The 19855-nt window shown below is 47.2% G+C and overlaps 1 protein-coding gene across 2 annotated transcripts in view; it reads right to left on the bottom strand.

Moving 5' to 3' along the window:
- Positions 1 to 5680, bottom strand: part of LOC139227764 (lysine-specific demethylase 5B-like) — a 202829-nt gene extending 197149 nt beyond the window's left edge. For both annotated transcript variants that reach the window (XM_070858770.1, XM_070858771.1), the window contains exons 1-3: positions 4857 to 5680; positions 2828 to 2905; positions 1153 to 1275 (exon numbers count right to left, since the gene is read on the bottom strand). In XM_070858770.1, coding sequence (XP_070714871.1) covers positions 1153 to 1275; positions 2828 to 2905; positions 4857 to 5003 — 348 coding nt within the window. In that variant the 5' untranslated portion in view covers positions 5004 to 5680. The remainder of the gene's footprint in view (positions 1 to 1152; positions 1276 to 2827; positions 2906 to 4856) is intronic.
- Positions 5681 to 19855: the final 14175 nt, after the last annotated feature.

The following is a 19855-nucleotide window of genomic DNA, read 5'->3' as shown; positions in this document are numbered from 1 at the left end:
TTGAATGTATTCAAATCACAGATTGATAGATTTTTAACCAGTAAGGGAATTAAGGGTTAAGTGGAGCTGAGTCCACGGCCAGATCAGCCATGATCTTGTTGAATGGCGGAGCAGGCTCGAGGGGTTAGATAGCCTACTCCTGTTCCTAATTCTTATGTTCTTATGTAATATCTCCAAGTTTGCAGATGACACTAAGCTGGGTGGCAGTGGGTGGATGCTAAGAGGCTGCAGGGTGACTTGGACAGGCTAGGTGAGTGGGCAAATACAGTATAATGTAAATAAATGTGAGGTTATCCACTTTGGTGGCAAAAACAGGAAGGCAGAATCTGAATAGTGACAGATTAGGAAGAGGGGAGGTGCAACGAGACCTGGATGCCATGGTACATCATTCATTGAAAGTTGCCGTGCAGGTACAGCAAGCAGTGAAGGAGACAAATGGCATGTTAGCCTTCATAGCGAGAGGATTTGAGTATAGGAGCAGGGAGGTCTTACTGCAGTTGTACAGGGCCTTGGTGAGGCCACACCTTGAATATTGTGTACAGTTTTGGTCTCCTAATCGGAGGAAGGACATTTTTGCTGTTGGGGTAGTGCAGCGAAGGTTCATCAGACGGATTCCCAGGATGGCAGGACTGACATATGAAGAAAGGCAGGATCGACTAGGCTTATTTTCACTGGAATTTAGAAGAATGAGAGGGGATCTCATAGAAACATATAAAATTCTGACGGGATTGGACAGGTTAGATGCAGGAAGAATGTTCCCAATGTTGGGGAAGTCCAGAGCCAGGGGTCACAGTCTAAGGATAAGGGGTAAGCCATTTAGGATCGAGTTGAGGAGAAACTTTTTCACTCATAGAGAATTATGAATCTGGGGAATTCTATACCACAGAAAGTTGTTGAGGCCAGTTCGTTCGATATATTCAAAAGGATATGATCATATTGAATGGTGGTGCAGGCTCAAAGGGCCGAATGGCACACTCTTGCACCTATTTTCTATGTTTCTAAAAGAAGATTCATGTTCTTTTCAAGCCTCTTAATTCAGACACAGATCTTCTGGAGGTGGTGGGGGGGGGGGGCAGAGAAAAGGGGGAGACAAGTGTATGTTCTGAAAACAAGTACTTGGACTCACATCTAGGGACATAATACAAATCTTACCTTGTTGAGTAAAAACAAATCCAAAATCTTCCTTTCCACATGTGGAATTTTTAACGTCGATCCCTGTAACTCCCAGAATTTTGCTATCTGGTCCAGAAAATTGAGTTTTACTCTGGTCTGAGCCTGTGAACAGATCAGATGTGTTTTCTTTTCTAAATAGAGAGCACTTTTTGTATTGTCCCAATGGGGAGAAAAACACTCATTAATACAACACTTTATCACATCTCAAATCTGAGTTTTGCATACACAAGTCAAAAGTAGTTCAGTGTATGCAAAAGTGGCTGCCATTTTGTGTACAGCCATTTTGTGCACAAGATGTTTAGTGGTGAAGAAAGGTTGAAATGAGACAAATGGAATCTGCATAGAAAGCAGAAACAGAACATTAAAGAAAGAGCATATTTATATAGCATCTTTAACAGCCCAGGAGGTCCAAAAATGATTCACACCCAATATAGAGTACTTTTGGAGCATGGTCGCTGTTGCAACATAGGGAAATGCAGCAGCCAGTTTGTATACAACATGGTCCCACGAACAGCAAGGAGATATATGACCAGAGAATCTATTTAAGTGATGTTTGTTGAAGGATAAATGTTGACCAGGACACCAGGAGAACTCCATGGTTCTTTACTCAGAGTGTCATGGGATCTTTATATGCACCATGGAGAGCAGATGGGACTTCTGCTTAACATTTGATCCTAAAGACACCACCTCATTTGCAACAGTCCCTCCAAAACTTCAGCCTAAATTATGTAGCACAGTCTTTGGAGTGGAGCTTGAACCCAACCTTCGGACTGAAGAGAGTGCTACAACTGAGTCAAGGTTGATGTTTAATGTGGATAAAATTACAATTCCAGCCAGCAGTAGGTGTTTTCAGATCCTTGGAAACAACATAACTCCAGATTTTAAAAAAATAAAGCAAAGTCCTATGGGGAGGGCGGACAAGGTGAGGGAGAAGTGGGCGGGGGTGCAAGGACCCAGTACTCGGCAAGGAAGGGAGGACCAACCTGGCCAGGGAGGGTAGGGGGAGGGAGGGAGGGGGGACCGACCTGGCCAGGGAGGGGGAGTATGCTGACACTGAAGTTTCTATGTTTAGCCAGGGAGGTGGGGCGGGGGGGGCGGGTCCCGACCAGGGGAGGGAGTGGAGGGGCTGGGGAGGAAGGAAGGAAGGAAGGAAGGAAGGAAGGAAGGAAGGAAGGAAGGAAGGAAGGAAGGAAGGAAGGAAGACAACTGCATGCTGACACTGAAGTTTCCATGTTTACCAAAATTGATCCTTAATTTTTGAATATTTTGAGGGGGTAATTGTTGGGGATAAGAGCAAGGAAATTAGATTACAGCAAATATCATTGGTCAAATGCCACAATGCTGTTTCAGGCCCAGGGCACTTTGTGACCTAATGCAGCGAATTTCTGAAGCTGATCTCCCAACTCAGTACCCATCTTGTATATTTTTGAAAAAATATTAGCCAAATGGCTGTGGGCAATGTCACAGGGAAATTACTAATGTAAAAATATAAAATATTACATTCAAAATCTCAATACAAAAAGACCATCTCTGAATTCGTCCAGGAAATTCGGCTACATAGGACGAGACCACTCTGTAATGATGTTTGTACTGATGGCTTGTAAATCCATTTCATTTAAAATACTCTACAGGCAGAGTGAAAAAGAGAAGTTACCTCCAGTTCGTTGAGCCTCTGAATTCGTGGGGTAAAGTGTAGTTTGTCAACATCACATGCAAAAGGCGGCTGCCAATCCTGCAACAAAACACAACAATGTTATTCTGTGTTGCTGCGACCCTCACTTTATTCCACATTATGGTCTGCTGTGTGGGGTCTAACATTCTATGTTGATGGGTTGGCCCAGTCTCTCAAGTTTGTGTTATTGGATCTTGCTCACTCACAAGCTAATGGCCCACACATTCCAGCCTCCCCGGGTCCGTACGGAATGTGTACGAACCCGGGAAGGCATCGCAATAGCAGTTTTTCAGCGCACAATGTGCATGCGCTGAAAACCGGCTTTTCCAAAATCGGTCAAGCTCCAGCTTATCAGATCATCCACATATCAGGAGCGAGGACATTTGCCCATATCTTGCCCAGCAAATGTCCTCAAAACTCTTGCACCTGATAAAAGCAGGCGCATAGGTTACTTTTACATACGCAAGAGTCTTAAAACACACTTAAAACATAATAAAATTAAAAATACACATTTTATTTTTAAAAACCTTGCCCACTACGTTAAATTTATTTTAAACCATAATTTGAAAAACTTTTTTAAAACTCGGGGAAAAAAAAATCTAAGCTATTTATTAACTTTAATTTCAATTAATTTTAATAATGCGAGGTGTGTTTTTTATTTGGTGTTATTGTGTTTGTTTTTTTTTCTCAATTAATAGCAATGATTACTCGTAGATACGGAGTTCCCATTGTTATTAATTGAGAACACTATACCCAATTGGTCGAGCAGTCACACGTGACTGCACCTTCTCCGTGGGAACCTCGAGGACGGGAGCGCGCTTCGCAGCACGGGAAGAGAAGGCCACCCCACCAGAATCTGGGGCGCCTCGAGGACCACCAGGTAAAAATTCGTAAAAATTCTCCGGTCGGAGGCAATTGCCTGCGGGAAGTCTCCGACCGGAATTTCAGGGCCAATAACTTCCCTATGGTCTGTGCTGCCTCCCTTATGGTGCCCTGTTGGATATAGAATTGAATCATAGAATAGCACAGCACAGGAGGCCATTCAGCCCATCGAGTTTGCGGCAGCTTTTTCAAAGAGCAATCCAATTAGTCCCACTCCCCCGCTCTTTCCCCATATTCCTGCAATTTTTTTCTCCTTCAACTATTTGTCCAATTCCCTTTTGAAGATTACTGTTGAATCAGTTTCCACCACCCTATCAGGCAGTACATTCCAAATCGTAACCACTTGTTGCGTTAAAAATTCTCATGTCACCTCTGGTTCTTTCGCCATTCACTTTAAATCTATGTCTTCCTCCGCATTACAGCGGTCAATCTCTCCATTATGGAAAGTATACAGGGTGTCTGCAATGCTGGATTTGGTCTGTGTTGCTGGATTTCTCCTTGGTCTGCATTGCTGGGTCTCTTTCTCTCATGCACTCATGGTCCTTGTTGCTGGAACATTCGGGTGTTCTCACTGTTTTGGGGCATCTCCCCAATCCTCCCACTCCTCTTCCTCTCTGCCCTTTCCACAAACATCCCCCTCACTCCACTCCCTTCAGCATTTTGTCCTCTAACCTCCCACTTTCCCTACCCTTCCTCACTTCACCACCTTCTCCTCATCCCCTTTCTCCCCCTCAGTTCCCTCCACCCCACTTCTTCCCTCATCTCTCTCCTCCCCCTTCTCCTTCCCTGCCCGGCGCTCCCTTCCCCCACCCCCCTCCACTCTTTCCCTCGCGCCCCCGCCGCCTCCTCCTCCCCTCTCCCCTCACGCCGCTCTTCTCTTACTCGCCCCCCCCCCCACTCTACTCTTTCCCTCTCCCCCTCTCCACTCACCCCCAACCTTCCCTACCCTCCCCTCCTCCCCTTCTCTCACACACAAAGAAAGGGCCCGCTGGCTCCGCCATATTGAAAACTTTGCTGGCATCTCGAAAGTTTTTGCGGCGGTGCGGGGGACGCTGGCCGGCGCCCCTGCAGACCCCCACCGAGCCAGCAACTACCCGGGGGCCGCCTCCTCCTCCCTGAAAAGCTTTACCTGCGGCGGGCGGATCTTGCAGATGCCGGTCCTCTCGGCGATGGGCCGGATCTTGTTGATGAAGGTGAAGGGATCGGCGAACTCCTCCGGGGTGGGCTCGAACACCGGGCACTCGGGCGGGGGGATGAACTCCGCGGTCTGGTTCATGGCGCTGGCGGGCGGGTGGGCCGGTTTGGTTGGTAGGTTTCGGCTCTGCCTCGGGACTGGGCGTCGGGCAGCCGGGTGTGCAGTGGCGGGCCTCACTCGCTGGCTCGGGCAGTGTGTACGGGGCCGAGCGGTTCGGTTGACGGTTGGTGGCGGACGCGCGCTCTGCCTCGCGAGCGGCCTCGCGTTGCCTGGCGATCGGACTCGCGCTGGTCTCCGGCCTCGCGATCGAGCTCGCGCTGCTCTCCGGCCTCGCGTTGCCTGGCGATCGAGCTCGCGCTGCTCTCCGGCCTCGCGTTGCCTGGCGATCGGACTCGCGCTGCTCTCCGGCCTCGCGTTGCCTGGCGATCGGACTCGCGCTGGTCTCCGGCCTCGCGCTGCCTGGCGATCGAGCTCGCGCTGCTCTCCGGCCTCGCGTTGCCTGGCGATCGGGCTCGCGCTGCGCTCCCGAGCTCTTTTTTTTCCGTTGCTCCGTCTCGCTCTCAAACAACGCAACACCGCCGCCACCTCCACCAGCTCCCTCCGCGCAGCAACCAGTGCGCGCGGGCACGTCGCCGGTGCACACCAACGGCCAGCGCGCAACCGGCCCCAACCGAACTCTGCTCGCACAACATCGACGCCACAACGTTGTGAGAGGCTGGAATCGAGGCGGACGGCGGTGGGGACGACGATGCGATGTCCGTGTGTTTATATGCGGCGCATTGATACAACACTTTGGTGAGTGAGGCGCTGGCTAGTGCCGGCACTCTTTGTTTAAAAGCCATTCTCCTCGGCGTCGATTGGCTGCTGCCGCGCTGAGGGCAGGTGGGGTGGGGGAGGGCTGGGGTCAAAGGGGAAGTGGCGAGAGGGTTCATAACTGCCAAAGGGTTCTAAATGTCAGCATGCTCTGGTCCCCTCCTCGGGCTATGCTGGTTACAGGCAGTCTGTGGACAAATGTTTCCTGTGAGAAATCTCCAGTGACTTGGCAAACATGTTTGTCCAAGGTTGGGCAGTCTTCATGTTAACCTTCCAACGGGTGGGGCAATCTTAATGTTAATCGTCCAAAGGGTGGACCTGGCCCTGTCCACCTTAAAATGGACCGCATGACACTCCAGTGTTTGGTTATGACCAATGAATAGACCCCTCAATGCCCCAGGGCATAAAGAAACAAAAGAACTGGCATTTATACAGTGCCTTTCACCACCTCAGGATGTCCCAAAGCGCTTTCCAGCCAATGAAGTACTTTTGAAGTTTAGCCACTCTTGTAATGTAGGCAAACACATCAGGATATGTAATCTTCAGCTGTACAGATTAATAGACTCTAGGTTCAGTTTGTGCTGAGTTAGCTGATCTTCGGCTTCAGTGCTCCTGGACGAAGGAAGGAAAAGGAAATTTGATGAAGACTCCACTCTTGATCGATAGTGAACCTTGCTAGAAGAGGCATGTGTGTGGATGTTAGATTGTGATCAAATAGTCTGCCTACACTCACTGTCTAGGCTCATACATGAAGAATGGCCACTTGGGCAAGGACCCATCAACCCACAATGAATCAACAAAAAGAAACTTGAAAATGTTAAATATCATAGTAAGAAATTCTTCCAGGTCTATTATAATAGTGAGAAGGCTGTCAGAGAAGAGGTGGGAACCCTAAAGGCTGCGGATTAACATAAAATAACATACTCAATTAATACTTCCTTAAAATGTCAACTAGAGAAGACCCTAGTAGTATGCACAACGGTATCAGAGATAATCTAAAAAGATTTAATAATTTCAACATCAATGAGATGGAGATTCAACACCTGTTTAAAGGACTCAAACACCAGGGATGGACGGTATTTATTCCTGGTACTAACAGCTGGAGTGAGATCTGTGAAGTACTGAGTCATCATTGGTGAGTTAATGAATACTAGTCAGGTCTTGTTAAACTGGAAACAAACTATGCGGTATCCTTATTGAAAATATGTGATAGCACAGCCCCAAGCAACTGTAAATGAATTAGTCTAATATCATTAACAATCAAAATAATGGAATTAGTTGTCAGGAGAAAACTTGAGGGTTGCCTGTACAATAATAAAAACAAAGAAAGACTTGCATTTATATAGCCGCTTTTATAATCACCAGACATCCCAAAGCGTTTTACAGCCAATGAGGTACAGGGTGCAGCGTCGAGAATCCGGGACCGAGGCCGTTCCGGATTCCGAGCTTTTCCGGATTTCGGAATGTCAGAAAGGGGGGTCCCCGCCGAGGAGCTGTTCGGGCTGTCGGCCCCATCGATGAGGTCGTCAGGCGGGACCCCGCCGCCAAGATGGTGTTCGGGCAGGCCCCGCCATGATGGGGCAGTTCAGGCGGGCCCCGTCGCGGAGGAGGTGTTCGGGCGGGCCGGCGAGGAGGCCCCGAGGTAAGGGCAGCGGTTGCAAGGTAAAGACGGCGGGTGAGGCGAGTGGCGGCAAGTTAAGGGCAGTGGCGGGACCCCGAGGTCGGCAGGGTCGGCGGTTCCGGATTCCAGAACATTTTACGGATTCCGGACAATCCTGCCACCGATCGGTCCAGATTCCAGAACACTCTGGATTTTCGATGCTGCACCTGTATTTTTAATTTTGAAGTGTTGTCACTGGAGTAATAGAGGAATAATAATCGAGTAAACAGCAGCCAACATGGTCCTTTGAGCAACCTCCTTGACTTTTTGTGACATCCCAAGAGGACTGCTGCCCATATGACATGATGCATCTGAACTTGTAGAAAACTCTTAACACAGTCTGCATGAAGGGGTTGTTACATGAGCTTATAACAATGGGAATTTGGCAAATAGATAAGAAATTGCCTGAAGGGAATGAACTTCCATTTATATAGTGCCTTTCACCTCCTCAAGATGTCCTAATGTGCTTCACAGCTAATTAATTACTGTAGTCACTGTTGCAATGTAGGTAAACACAGCAGCCAAATTATACAGGGCAGGGTCCCACAAACAGCAATGAGATGATTGCTGTTAATCTGTTTTTGTGGTGTTGGTTGAGGGAGGAATGTTAGCTAAGACATCAGGAGAATCGCTTTGCTCTTCTTCAAATAATGGCATGCGACCGTTTACATCCACATGAACAGGGCCTTTGGTTTACTGTCTCATCTCAAAGTCATGTAACAGGGAAACACTCCCTCAGTGTTGCACTGAAGTGTCAGCCTAGATTTTGCACTGCAGTGGGGCGTGAACCCACTATCTACTGATGCAGAAGCGAGAGTGCGACTACTGAGCCAAACTGCACTTCTTTATGATACATGTTTGAGGAGTGATATCATGAAGAGGAAATTATTAACTGGAGTTCCTCGGGGCTCGATATTGGGTCACTCTTAGTTTTCGGCCAGATATTGCCTTGGGTTCAGTGTTATTGGTCACTCTCATAAGTGGATCTCATGTCCCTGTGATCCAGAGTTCACCTTTTACTGTCCAATATCTAATTAAACAATTAGATCCTTGCTCTGTATACTGGCTAGTGAAATATCGTACGTACTGCCAAATGCGTTCTCTCGGCCAAAGGCAGGTGGAAAAGCACCCCATCGGGGTGAGGCACGCCTTCAAACCAACTAACTGGTTGATGTTACATTAAATATATAAATGAACAGAATCAAGCTTTTACAATGTGAAGAGGCAATTTCTTATAAGCTGGCTGGCCTTGACTTTCTGTTGCTGCCTGCTAGAGCACAACTCTCCTATGGTGACTAAGAGAGCCCTTTAAGTCTATAAGATAGGGGTTTAGCCTACCAAACTGTCAATCAGACTCAACACCCTGATTAAAACACCGCCCCTTTGATGGGCGAGCATAAAGTCGTCAAATGCCTGCCCCAGCCAAGTCCTTGGCTGTGCAAAAAAATCGGGGGCAAAATTGCCCCTTTTTATCATTCCGTTAATGCCTCCGCCTGGCGATGATGTCATTGCTGTGCGCGCTGACCCTTTACCGTTCCACGGGGGAAATCGCCCTGCGGGCCATGAGGCTGGCATACGCTGATATCAATGCCAGCTTCACGGGTTGCAGAGCTGGCGGACATCCATCACTGGGGCGCCCCTTAAAGGGGAGGCCTTTAGTGCCCCGGGCTGCCATTTTATTTTGTCGGCCGAACAATGGCGGCCCTCGCATCGACCGTGCTGCCATCATGCAGCCCGGCATACCGTTTCGGGTGCAGGGCCGCTGGCCTGGTTGATTGTGTCCCTGGTGACCCAATGGCTGGCCACTAAAGGGCCTGCAGAGTACGCAGTGGCCCTCCCCTTTAAATGAAGGGGCGGGGCATTGTAGCATGTCAGCACTAGGCGGATGCACCGCGTAGCACTGGGCTCCTGATGCAGCACTGCGTTCCCGCCCTGGGAGTGTCTCTCCAAGGAAGCAGAGCACCAGAGACAGCGCTCCGCTTCCTTTGAGGGGCGCACGAGCCCGATTTCGTGACGGGGCGGAACTTTTGGGCCGGGTGATAACAGTCCTGGTCTTGGAAGGTTACCGCCCCTAATCAGGGCGAGGGGCCATTTCGCCCCATAATTTCTTCGGTTCAGTGTCACTGGTCATTCTTAAAAACGGATCTTGTGCAAAAGAAATGAAACATCACCGGGCCTCTCAGGTGCCACAAGGGAAACATTTATCATAATGGTGTGAAATGCTTGAGATTGTAAACACAATCCCACCTTTGTTTCAAATCACTATTGTTTGGATGAGAACCAGCTGGCCTGAAGTTGAAAAAAGATGATGCGTGCAGCCTTGAGATTTAACCGCTTATTAGCTGAATTCATCTAACATTACATAAATATTATAAATTAAGAAATCAAATATATTTCCATTTGTGGGGGAGACCAAAACGAGAGGCCATAAATATAAATCCAATAAAGAACTCCAGAGAAGCTTCTTTACCCAGAGAGTGGTGAAAATGTGGAACTTACTACTACATGGAGTAGTTGAGGCAAATACAATAGTTGCAATTAAGGGGAGCTAGATAGTACATGAGGGAGAAAGGATTAGAAGGATAGGGTTAGAAGAAGTAGGGTGGGAGGAGGCTTGTTTGTGGAGCATAAACACCAATGGCCAAAGACAGCCCTAAGTGAAGGAAGAGCATACGGGAGGGCGCTGAGCATCTCGAGTCTCGTCGCCGATAGTATGCAGAAATCAAGCGCAGGCAGCGGAAGGAGCGTGCGGCAGACCAGTCTTCCCACCCACCCTTTCCTTCAACGACTGTCCCATCTTTGACAGAGACTGTAATTCCTGTATTGGACTGTTCAGTCATCTAAGAACTCACTTTTAGAGTAGAAGCAAGTCTTCCTCGATTTCGAGGGACTGCTTACGATGATGATGAAACACCAACAGTCTGAAGCCAAGCCTTCTAGGCACAGAGCTGCTCAAGGTCATCCTCTAAGGCCATCTGCAGGCTCCCCCACTGAAAGTCAGCAGTCTTCCACCACTGGGGTAGCACTGCGTAGGAGCACTAGAGTAGACAAAGGAACATGAAAGTCAGACACTAAGGAATGCACAAGGATGATTAGTTGACTTTGGTATGTATTATTGGACGGTTTTATTTATAAATTTGGTTTGGAATGTTTGTTTTGTGGTGGATTTTATTGTAGCATTATGGCGAAGAGGACACTGATAGTCAGTAACAGAAGGAAGGTAAGGTGTTGAACTGTTGGTGAATGGAGAATTTGGTATTGCCTCCACTGGTACCGTAGTCGGATGAGTTGATCACGAACAGGCCGGCCAGAAAGGGGCTGTGTTGGTTGCCTTCCCACTACCTCCACTTCCTCCGCGACAAATCTTGAGAATCAGGGCTCCTCCAGAGCGGTCCAGGCAGCGGAAGCATTGTTTAAGCATCCCAATGGTCTGCTCAATCACATTCCATGTGGCAGTACGACTTTTGTTATATGCATGCTGCCCACATGTAGTGGGGCTGCACACCAGAGTCATGAGCCAGGTGGTCAGCGGATAGCTCTTGTGGCCCAGTAACCAATCTCTGGTTTGTCATGGTGGCTCAAATGCGGATGGTACAGCGGACTGTCGCAGAATGAAGACATCATGACTGTTGCCAGGATACTGAGGATTGACTTGCATGATGCGTTGTGTGGTCGCACACCAGCTGGACGTTGAGGGAGTAAAATCGTTTCCGGTTACGGTACATCTTCGAATTCACATGCGGTGCCTGCAGAGCAACATGTGTGCAGTCAACGGCACCCTGCACCGTGGGGAAGCCTGCTATCCTGGCAAAGCAACGTACTCACTCTGACTGCTTCTCTCTGACAAAAGAGAATGAAATGTATTTATCTCTCTTTGTATACAGAGCTTCAGTGATCTCCCTTATGCAACAGTGCACGGAAAACTGAGAGATGTTGGAAATATTGTCTGCTCCAGCCTGGAAGGTGCCTGATGCATCACAATGCAAGACCATGCTCACCCTCATAGGGACTGGTATTTCCATTCTTCTGAGGGTGCAGTTCTGCCTGCAACAGGTGGCAGATTTCAGTGAGCACCTCCTTGGTGAAGTGCAGATGTCGCATACACTCTTCCTCGCAGCATTTTGTGGTAGGAGAATTGTTCCCTGAAGACTCTGGGTGGATATGGCCTCCTGTTGCAGGCCCTTCTCCCCATCCTCCTCCGACTCTTCGAGCAGCTTGTTCTACTCTGTGTCGCCTCTGCTCATTCTCTCTGTCATGCTGCAAGCCAAGGGGGATACAAACCACTGCACCATGTCTGGGAGCACCTGGTCTGAGCAGAAGCTTTGAAGTAACCTGCCACACCCTGGAGACTTCAGCATCTTCAAATCAGACAACAAACCGCCAAACACTTCTACAAACTCACCAAGAGCCAGTAGAAATTAATCAGCAACTAACCTGAAAGCAGTTGATGATCCCTTTAAATAGTGCTGGTGGGGGATCCTTCCTGCTGCTGAACACATGTTCAGCTGTGCATGTTTAAGAGAGGGTATTAGCTGGAGTGTTGAGGTTGAAAATGGCAGCGCTGGCATCAAATCAGCGTTACACGCTGACTGACATCACAATCTGCCTACTATGCATATTTCCGGTGCACGCTCCTAGCATCTGTGCTAACAACTTCAACAAAATGACTTCTGGCGCAGCCCGCACCAGAAGTGTGCACGCATGGCGTGGACACCATTTTCAATTCAAAACAGTACCCAAAGCACTGAAAAACCAAGCACTACAGAGCCGAGTTTCGCGACCAGTATGTTTTAGAAATGACAAGAGTTAAAGCCAGACTAGATACAGTGATTAGTAACGATTCAGAATTAGTTTACAACTATTAAAATAAAACATTAAATCAAGTGCCCCCTCCAAACACTTTCAAACAAGTGCCAGGGAATATCTTGCAAATAGTGACCACAATATGATTGAATTAGGTTTGAGAGGGAGATACAAGTGTCACAAATCAAGATTTTAAATTTAAGTAAGGCAAACTTCCAAGGGATAAGAAATACATTGACTATAGTAAACTGGACAGAGATGCTAACAGGTATAGATAAACAGTGGAACATTTTCAAGGAAGTATTTGGTACAATATAATCATAAGAAATAGGAGCAGGTGTAGGCCATACAGGCCCTCGAGCCTGCTCCACCATTCAATAAGATTATGGCTGATCATCGACCTCAACTCCACTTTCCCGGCCGATCTCCACATCCATTAGATTCCCCTAGATTCCAAAATTCTGTCGATCTCTGTCTTGAATATACTCAAAGACTGAGCCTCCACAGCCCTCTGGCACAGAAAGTTCCAAAGATTCACAACGATCTGACTGAAGAAATTTCTTCTCATCTCGATCTTAAATGACCTATCCCTTATTCTGAGATTGTGACCCCTGGTTCTAGACTCCCCAGCCAGAGGAAACATCTACCCTGTCAAGCCCTGTAAGAATTTTGTATGTTTCAATGAGATCACCTAAACTCTAGAGAATATAGGCCTAGTCTACTCAATCTCTCCTCTTGGACATTCCTCCCCATCCCAGGAATCAGTCTGGTGAACCTTCGTGGCACTCCCTCTATGACAAGTGTATTCTTCCTTCGGTTAGGAGACCAAAACTGTACACAATACTCCAGGTGCGGTCTCACCGGGGCCCTATATAATTGCGGTAAGACATCTTTACCCTTATACTCAAATCCTCCTGTAATAAAGGCCAAAATACCATTTGCTTTCTTAATTGCTTGCTGTACCTGCCTGCTAACTTTCAGTGATTCGTGTACAAGGACACCCAGGTCTCTCTGAACACCAACATTTCCCAATCTCTCACCATTTAAAAAATACTCTGCTTTTCGATTTTTCCTACGAAAGTGGATAACTTCACATTTCTCCACATTATATTCCATTTGCCTTGTTCTTGCCCATTCACTTAGCCTGTCTATATCCCCTTGAAGCCTCTTTGCATCCTCCTCACAATTTACATTCCCACCTAGCTTTGTATCATCAGCAAACTTGCACATATTACATTTGGTCCCCTCATCCAAATCATTGATATAGATTGTGAATAGCTGGGGCCCAAGCACCGATCCTTGCGGCACCCACTAGTTACAGTCTGCCAACCCGAAAATGACCCGTTTATTCCTACTCTCTCTTTTCTGTCCGTTAACCAATCCTCAATCCATGCTAGTATATTACCCCCAATCCCTTGAGCCCTCATTTTGTTTCATAACCTCTTGTGTGGCACCTTATCGAATGCCTTCTGAAAATCCAAATACATCACATCCACTGGTTCCCCCTTATCTATTCTACTAGTTACAACCTCAAAAAGCTCTAACAGATTTGTCAAACATGAGTTCCCTTTCATAAATCTGTGTTGACTCTGCCCAATCCTATTATTATTTTCTAAGTGCCTATGTGCCTTCCATAGTAGAATAGCTGCTACTGTCTGGACGTGTAAAGATGTGCATTATAATCTGTGTGGCTGCGCACTGAGCATGTGGGAAGGCTGGGAGGAGGTGAGAGCCACTTAGGATTGCGGCTCAGAGTGAAGTTTGCCAAACGCATATCAAGAGTCAAATGGTAGTACAAGGAGGGGTATGGCTGGTGAAGTGGGCCTGTAGCTTTCAGGTGGCTTCACCAACCCACACCATGGCTGCAACACATAGAGAAGGGGCTGCTTCATAGAAACATAGAAAATAGGTGCAGGAGTAGGCCATTCGGCCCTTCTAGCCTGCACCGCCATTCAATTAGTTCATGGCTGAACATGCAACTTCAGTACCCCATTCCTGCTTTCTCGCCATACCCCTTGATCCCCCTAGTAGTAAGGACTTCATCTAACTCCTTTTTGAATATATTTAGTGAATTGGCCTCAACTACTTTCTGTGGTAGAGAATTCCACAGGTTCACCACTCTGGGTGAAGAAGTTTCTCCTCATCTCGGTCCTAAATGGCTTACCCCTTATCCTTAGACTGTGACCCCTGGTTCTGGACTTCCCCAACATTGGGAACATTCTTCCTGCATCTAACCTGTCTAAACCCATCAGAATTTTAAACGTTTCTATGAGGTCCCCTCTCATTCTTCTGAACTCCAGTGAATACAAGCCCAGTTGATCCAGTCTTTCTTGATAGATCAGTCCTGCCATCCCGGGAATCAGTCTGGTGAACCTTCGCTGCACTCCCGCAATAGCAAGAATGTCCTTCCTCAAGTTAGGAGACCAAAACTGTACACAATACTCCAGGTGTGGCCTCACCAAGGCCCTGTACAACTGTAGCAACACCTCCCTGCCCCTGTACTCAAATCCCCTCGCTATGAAGGCCAACATGCCATTTGCTTTCTTAACCGCCTGCTGTACCTGCATGCCAACCTTCAATGACTGATGTACCATGACACCCAGGTCTCGTTGCACCTCCCCTTTTCCTAATCTGTCACCATTCAGATAATAGTCTGTCTCTCTGTTTTTACCACCAAAGTGGATAACCTCACATTTATTCACATTATACTTCATCTGCCATGCATTTGCCCACTCACCTAACCTATCCAAGTCGCTCTGCAGCCTCATAGCATCCTCCTCGCAGCTCACACTGCCACCCAACTTAGTGTCATCCGCAAATTTGGAGATACTACATTAAATCCCCTCGTCTAAATCATTAATGTACAGTGTAAACAGCTGGGGCCCCAGCACAGAACCTTGCGGTACCCCACTAGTCACTGCCTGCCATTCTGAAAAGTACCCATTTACTCCTACTCTTTCCTGAAAGACTTTACATTGTGTGAGTCAGTGATCTTGCAACCATGACAGATCCCTCGTGAGGTCGTTAAACTTCTTGCGACATTGGTGGCAGTTCGAGGCCCCGTGTCTGTCGCAGACACCTCCTGTGCAATCTCCCTCCAAATCCTCCGAAACACTCTTGGCACGGACTTCCTTCTTCCAGCAAGATGCAAGTCAGGCCACCTCCTCTCAATGCCCTGTATAAGTGCCTCAGCGGCCGTGGTTGAGAAGTGGCATGCTCTCTGGTGTCTTGCCTGCTCTGCTCTGCTCAAAATGCACAGGTGGAACAGCGCATGCGCAAACTTTTAGTGCTGCGCCCTAAGCATTCGGCTGGGCTCTGGAACTGTAGCGGGCCTCTGCGCGTGTTCAAGTAAAGTTGTGGTTTTTGCGCGGCAGTTTTCAACTGAGGTACCTGATTTAGCGCCCCCGATCATTGCAGCTGAGTTTTGGGCGAATTTCCTGGACAGAGGCACAAACTTTTATAGGGTGCAAAATTTACCATTAGTGCCCTAAGAAGCCTCCAACTGAAAATCCAGCCCAAAGTATTTGTTTAATTTCTCTGCCATTTCCTTATTCCTCATTATAATTTCTCCTGCCTCTGCCTGTAGGGGCCCACATTTACTTTAGCTAATCTTTTCCTTTTTACAGACCTACAGAAGCTTTTACAGCCTGTTTTTATGTCTCTCACTAGTTTACTCTCATTCTATTTTCCCCTTCTTTATCAATTTCTTGGTCCTCCTTTGTTGAATTCTAAAATCCTTCCAATCCTCAGGCTTACTGTTTTTGGCAAAATTATAAGCCTCTTTGATCTAATACTATCTTTAACAGAGTAGTGAGGGAGAATGTGGGCCCATTAAAGACAGATGCGGGTGAGACTACAATGGATAATAATGAAATGGCAGACTTGCTTTTTCACTGTGGAGGAAGAGGACAGTAACTTATGCAAGTAAGAAAATGGTAATGGAGAAAATAATAGAACCGACAAATAAGACAGACAAATCTCCAGTTTCTGATGGTTCCCACCTTAGGGTATTAAAAGGAACAGGTGGGGAAATTGCAGATGTGTTGGTCATAATTTTCCAAAGCTTTCTAGATTTTGGAATTATACCTTTGGATTGGAAAAGTGCAAACATCACTCCATTATTTCAGACAAGAGAGGGAGAAACCAGGAAACTACAAACCTATCAGATTAGCATCTGTTGTGGGGAAGATAATGGAATCTATCATCAGGATCAGAGTGATTGAGTACAGACAAATGTGATCAAAGGGACTCGCATGGATTTATGATGGGTAGGTCATGTCTGACTAATCTGGTTGATTTTTTCTAAGGAGGTGATTAATATGGTGGAAAGGGCAGTGTGGATGAATGTTCCCAGTCATGGACCCAAGTGGGGAACAGGCTATTTTAGATCTAGTATTGTGCAATGAGACAGGGTTAATTAATAACCTTGTAATAAAAGAGCCTCTGAGGAGCAATGATCATAATATAGAATTTTATGTTGAGTTTGAGAGAGATTTAGTTAAGTCCGAAACTAAGGTATTAAAATCTGAACAGAGCAAACCACATAGGTATGAGAGGCAAATTGGCTAAGGTAGGTTGGGAAACTACATTAAGAGAAACGATGGTAGATAAGCAATGGCAAACAGTTAAAGAAATAATTCATAATTCACAACAAATATACTTTCACTTCAGGAATAAAAACCCCACGGGAAGAATGGTCCAACTGTGGCTAACAAGAGAAGTTAAAGATAATATTAGATTAAAGGAAAAGTGTTAAATGTTGCCAAAAAGATCAGTAAGCCTGAGGATTGGGAGGATTTTAGATGTAAGCAAAGGAGGACCAAGAAATTGATAAAGCGAGAGAAAATAGAATCTGTGAGTAAACTATCAAGAGACATAAAAACAGATTGTAAAAGCTTTTGTAGGTATGTAAAAAGGAAGAGATTAGCAAAAGTAAATGGGGTCCCTTACAGCTAGAGACAGAAGAAACTATAATTGGGAATAATGAAATGACAGATATGAAACAAATACTTTGGCCAGAATTTTCTGTACCTGGCCGGTTCAGTTGCAGTCATGACACCGCTGCGCATTCCATTCCGCTCCTGAGATTCACTTTCCATTAATACGCCTGTTAAGGCAGCCCTGCGCGTAACTCGGCCCTATTAAATGGTGCGGGTCTGATGATGTCATCGAGGACGTGTTTTCAGCCGGGCTATTTAAAGGAGCCATGGCCACATCGCATTTGAAGGTTCATCTAGGATTGTGCAGGGACTGTACTGCAGCATTGGAGTGTTTCAAACACTTGAAAACATAACTACACACAGGAAGAGGGCTGCATCCAGGTTCTCAGATGACTCTATGCTTGTGGAGGGAGTGAGAGCACGCAGGGAGGTCCTCTTCCTTTCAGATGGGTGGAAGATACCTCGCCAGCAGACCAAAGGAGCCTGGCTCCAATAGCAGAGGAGATGTTGTCAGGAGGAACTGGGTGCGGTGCCGGAAACACTTCAATTATCTCATTAGATAGGAAAGGTGAGTGCAAAGCTACACTCAACGTCATCCTGCTGTGCCTCTCATCACATCCCCATCACTCTGCCTTCCCAAGCCTGCTCCTGCACATCGTTACTCACACCAACATACCTTGCAAGCAAGTCCACCCATCCCTCTCTATCTACATTATCACATCCCCATCTGACGAACCACCCCTCACACTCATCCTAATGCAATCATATCAACTAACAACACACAAGGCCATTTGGCATTGGAATGACACTCCCTCATAGTCACCCTTAAAGATGTTACCCATTCATTCCTTACACTCATTCCACCACTCTCACTCAAACTTCTCTTCTTTGCCTCTTTGCAGGAGAAGAGAGTCCACAAAAAGAGGCCACCTTAACTGCAGCAGAGGAGGTCGCCCTGGAAGTCTCAGTAGTCGCCGAGCAGCTGGAGGTGGAAGATGGAAAGAGGGGGACATGTCAGCAACCTGGTGACAGAATTATATATCATATAACCACATGGCATACAACAGTCACTCATGGAGACTGATGTTCAGCAGCCAGTGAATGTTCATCATGTGCATAATGGTATTGTTACTCATTCTTGATATGACATTTCTAAATCATCTCTTTACTCTCCCACAGGTCCAAGGACCTCCCCACCACCACTATCCAGGAGGAAGAGGAAGACGACTCCTCAGAGAAGCCTCCAGTCTCTGAGGGTGAACCATCACCAGACATAAGCGCACCCAGCACCAGCATAGATACGCACACAAGTAGTATTGTCACCTGGTGCCTCACAAGTCAGAAGTGAGCAAGAGGTGATGGTGGAGACAGGGACAGCAGTGGAGACTCCTTGCCAGAGGGCACAGGACACTCTCAGCGTTGCTCAGCTGCACCCAGAAAGAGGGCGAACCTGGAGGTGCATCAAGAAGTGCAGGAGGCTTTGACAGGTTTTGCAACTGCGATGTCTGCAAATGTGCAGAGAATGGAGGAGTCTCATGAGCACCACTGTGTAGCAGACAATGGTGACTGTAGGCTCTTCCATGGAAAGGATGGTCACCTTCATGGAGCAGCTAATGCGCCACTAATAGGAGCACATGGAATCTATAGAGAATAGGTGGCAGACGCTTTCTAGGCCTCTCTAGGAGGAATCTAAACATACACATGGGTCCTCAAGGCCCCACTACTGTGCAGCAAGGTGCTCTCCAGCTTCTTGCTAGCAGGGAAGTGCGGGTGGGCCATGAGAGGGGACATGGAAGTGGGAGCTCCTCTCAAAGTGCTCATACTTCTCGCCTGTTGCCTCCCCCTCAGTCAGAGCCGCATAGGCCTCCTGGGACTGCAATGGCTGAGTCAGCCCTGCACAGTCGCAGGAGGAGCAGACTTTGGCAGGGTCATCACAGGTTCCAAGAACATAAGAATTAGGAACAGGAGTAGGCCATCTAGCCCCTCGAGCCTGCTCCGCCACTCAACAAGATCATGGCTGATCTGGCCGTGGACTCAGCTCCACTAACCCGCCCGCTCCCCATAACCCTTATTTCCCTTATTGATTAAAAATCTATCTATCTGTGATTTGAATACATTCAATGAGCTAGCCCCAACTGCTTCCACAGATTCATAATCCTCTGGGAGAATAAATTCCTTCTCAACTCAGTTTTAAATTGGCTCCCCCATATTTTGAAGCTGTGCCCCCTAGTTCTAGTCTCCCCGACCAGTGGAAACAACCTCTCTGCCTCTATCCTGTCTATCATTATTTTAAATGTTTCAAAAAGATCACCCCTCATCCTTTTGAACTCCAACGAGTAAAGACCCAGTCTACTCAATCTATCATCATAAGGTAACCCCCTCATCTCCGGAATCAGCCGAGTGAATCGTCTCTGTACCCCCTCCAAAGCTAGTATATCCTTCCTTAAGTAAGGTGACCAAAACTGCACGCAGTACTCCAGGTGCGGCCTCACCAATACCCTGTACAGCTGCAGCAGGACCTCCCTGCTTTTGTACTCCATCCCTCTCTCAATGAAGGCCAACATTCCATTCGCCTTCCTGATTGCCTGCTTCACCTGCAAACTATCCTTTCTGTCATTCATGCACAAGGACCAATTGTGCAGCAGTGGAGGCGTGTCCTGCTCAGTAGGAACTGTGAGCAGTGAGAGGAGCTGCTAGCAACTTGAGCTCCAGCCTGG

The sequence above is a fragment of the Pristiophorus japonicus genome, chromosome 17 (genome assembly GCF_044704955.1).
Source record: "Pristiophorus japonicus isolate sPriJap1 chromosome 17, sPriJap1.hap1, whole genome shotgun sequence".
NCBI lineage: Eukaryota > Metazoa > Chordata > Chondrichthyes > Pristiophoridae > Pristiophorus > Pristiophorus japonicus.
Note: the sequence above shows the minus strand (reverse complement) of the source record. Positions and strands in the feature narration are given on the sequence as shown.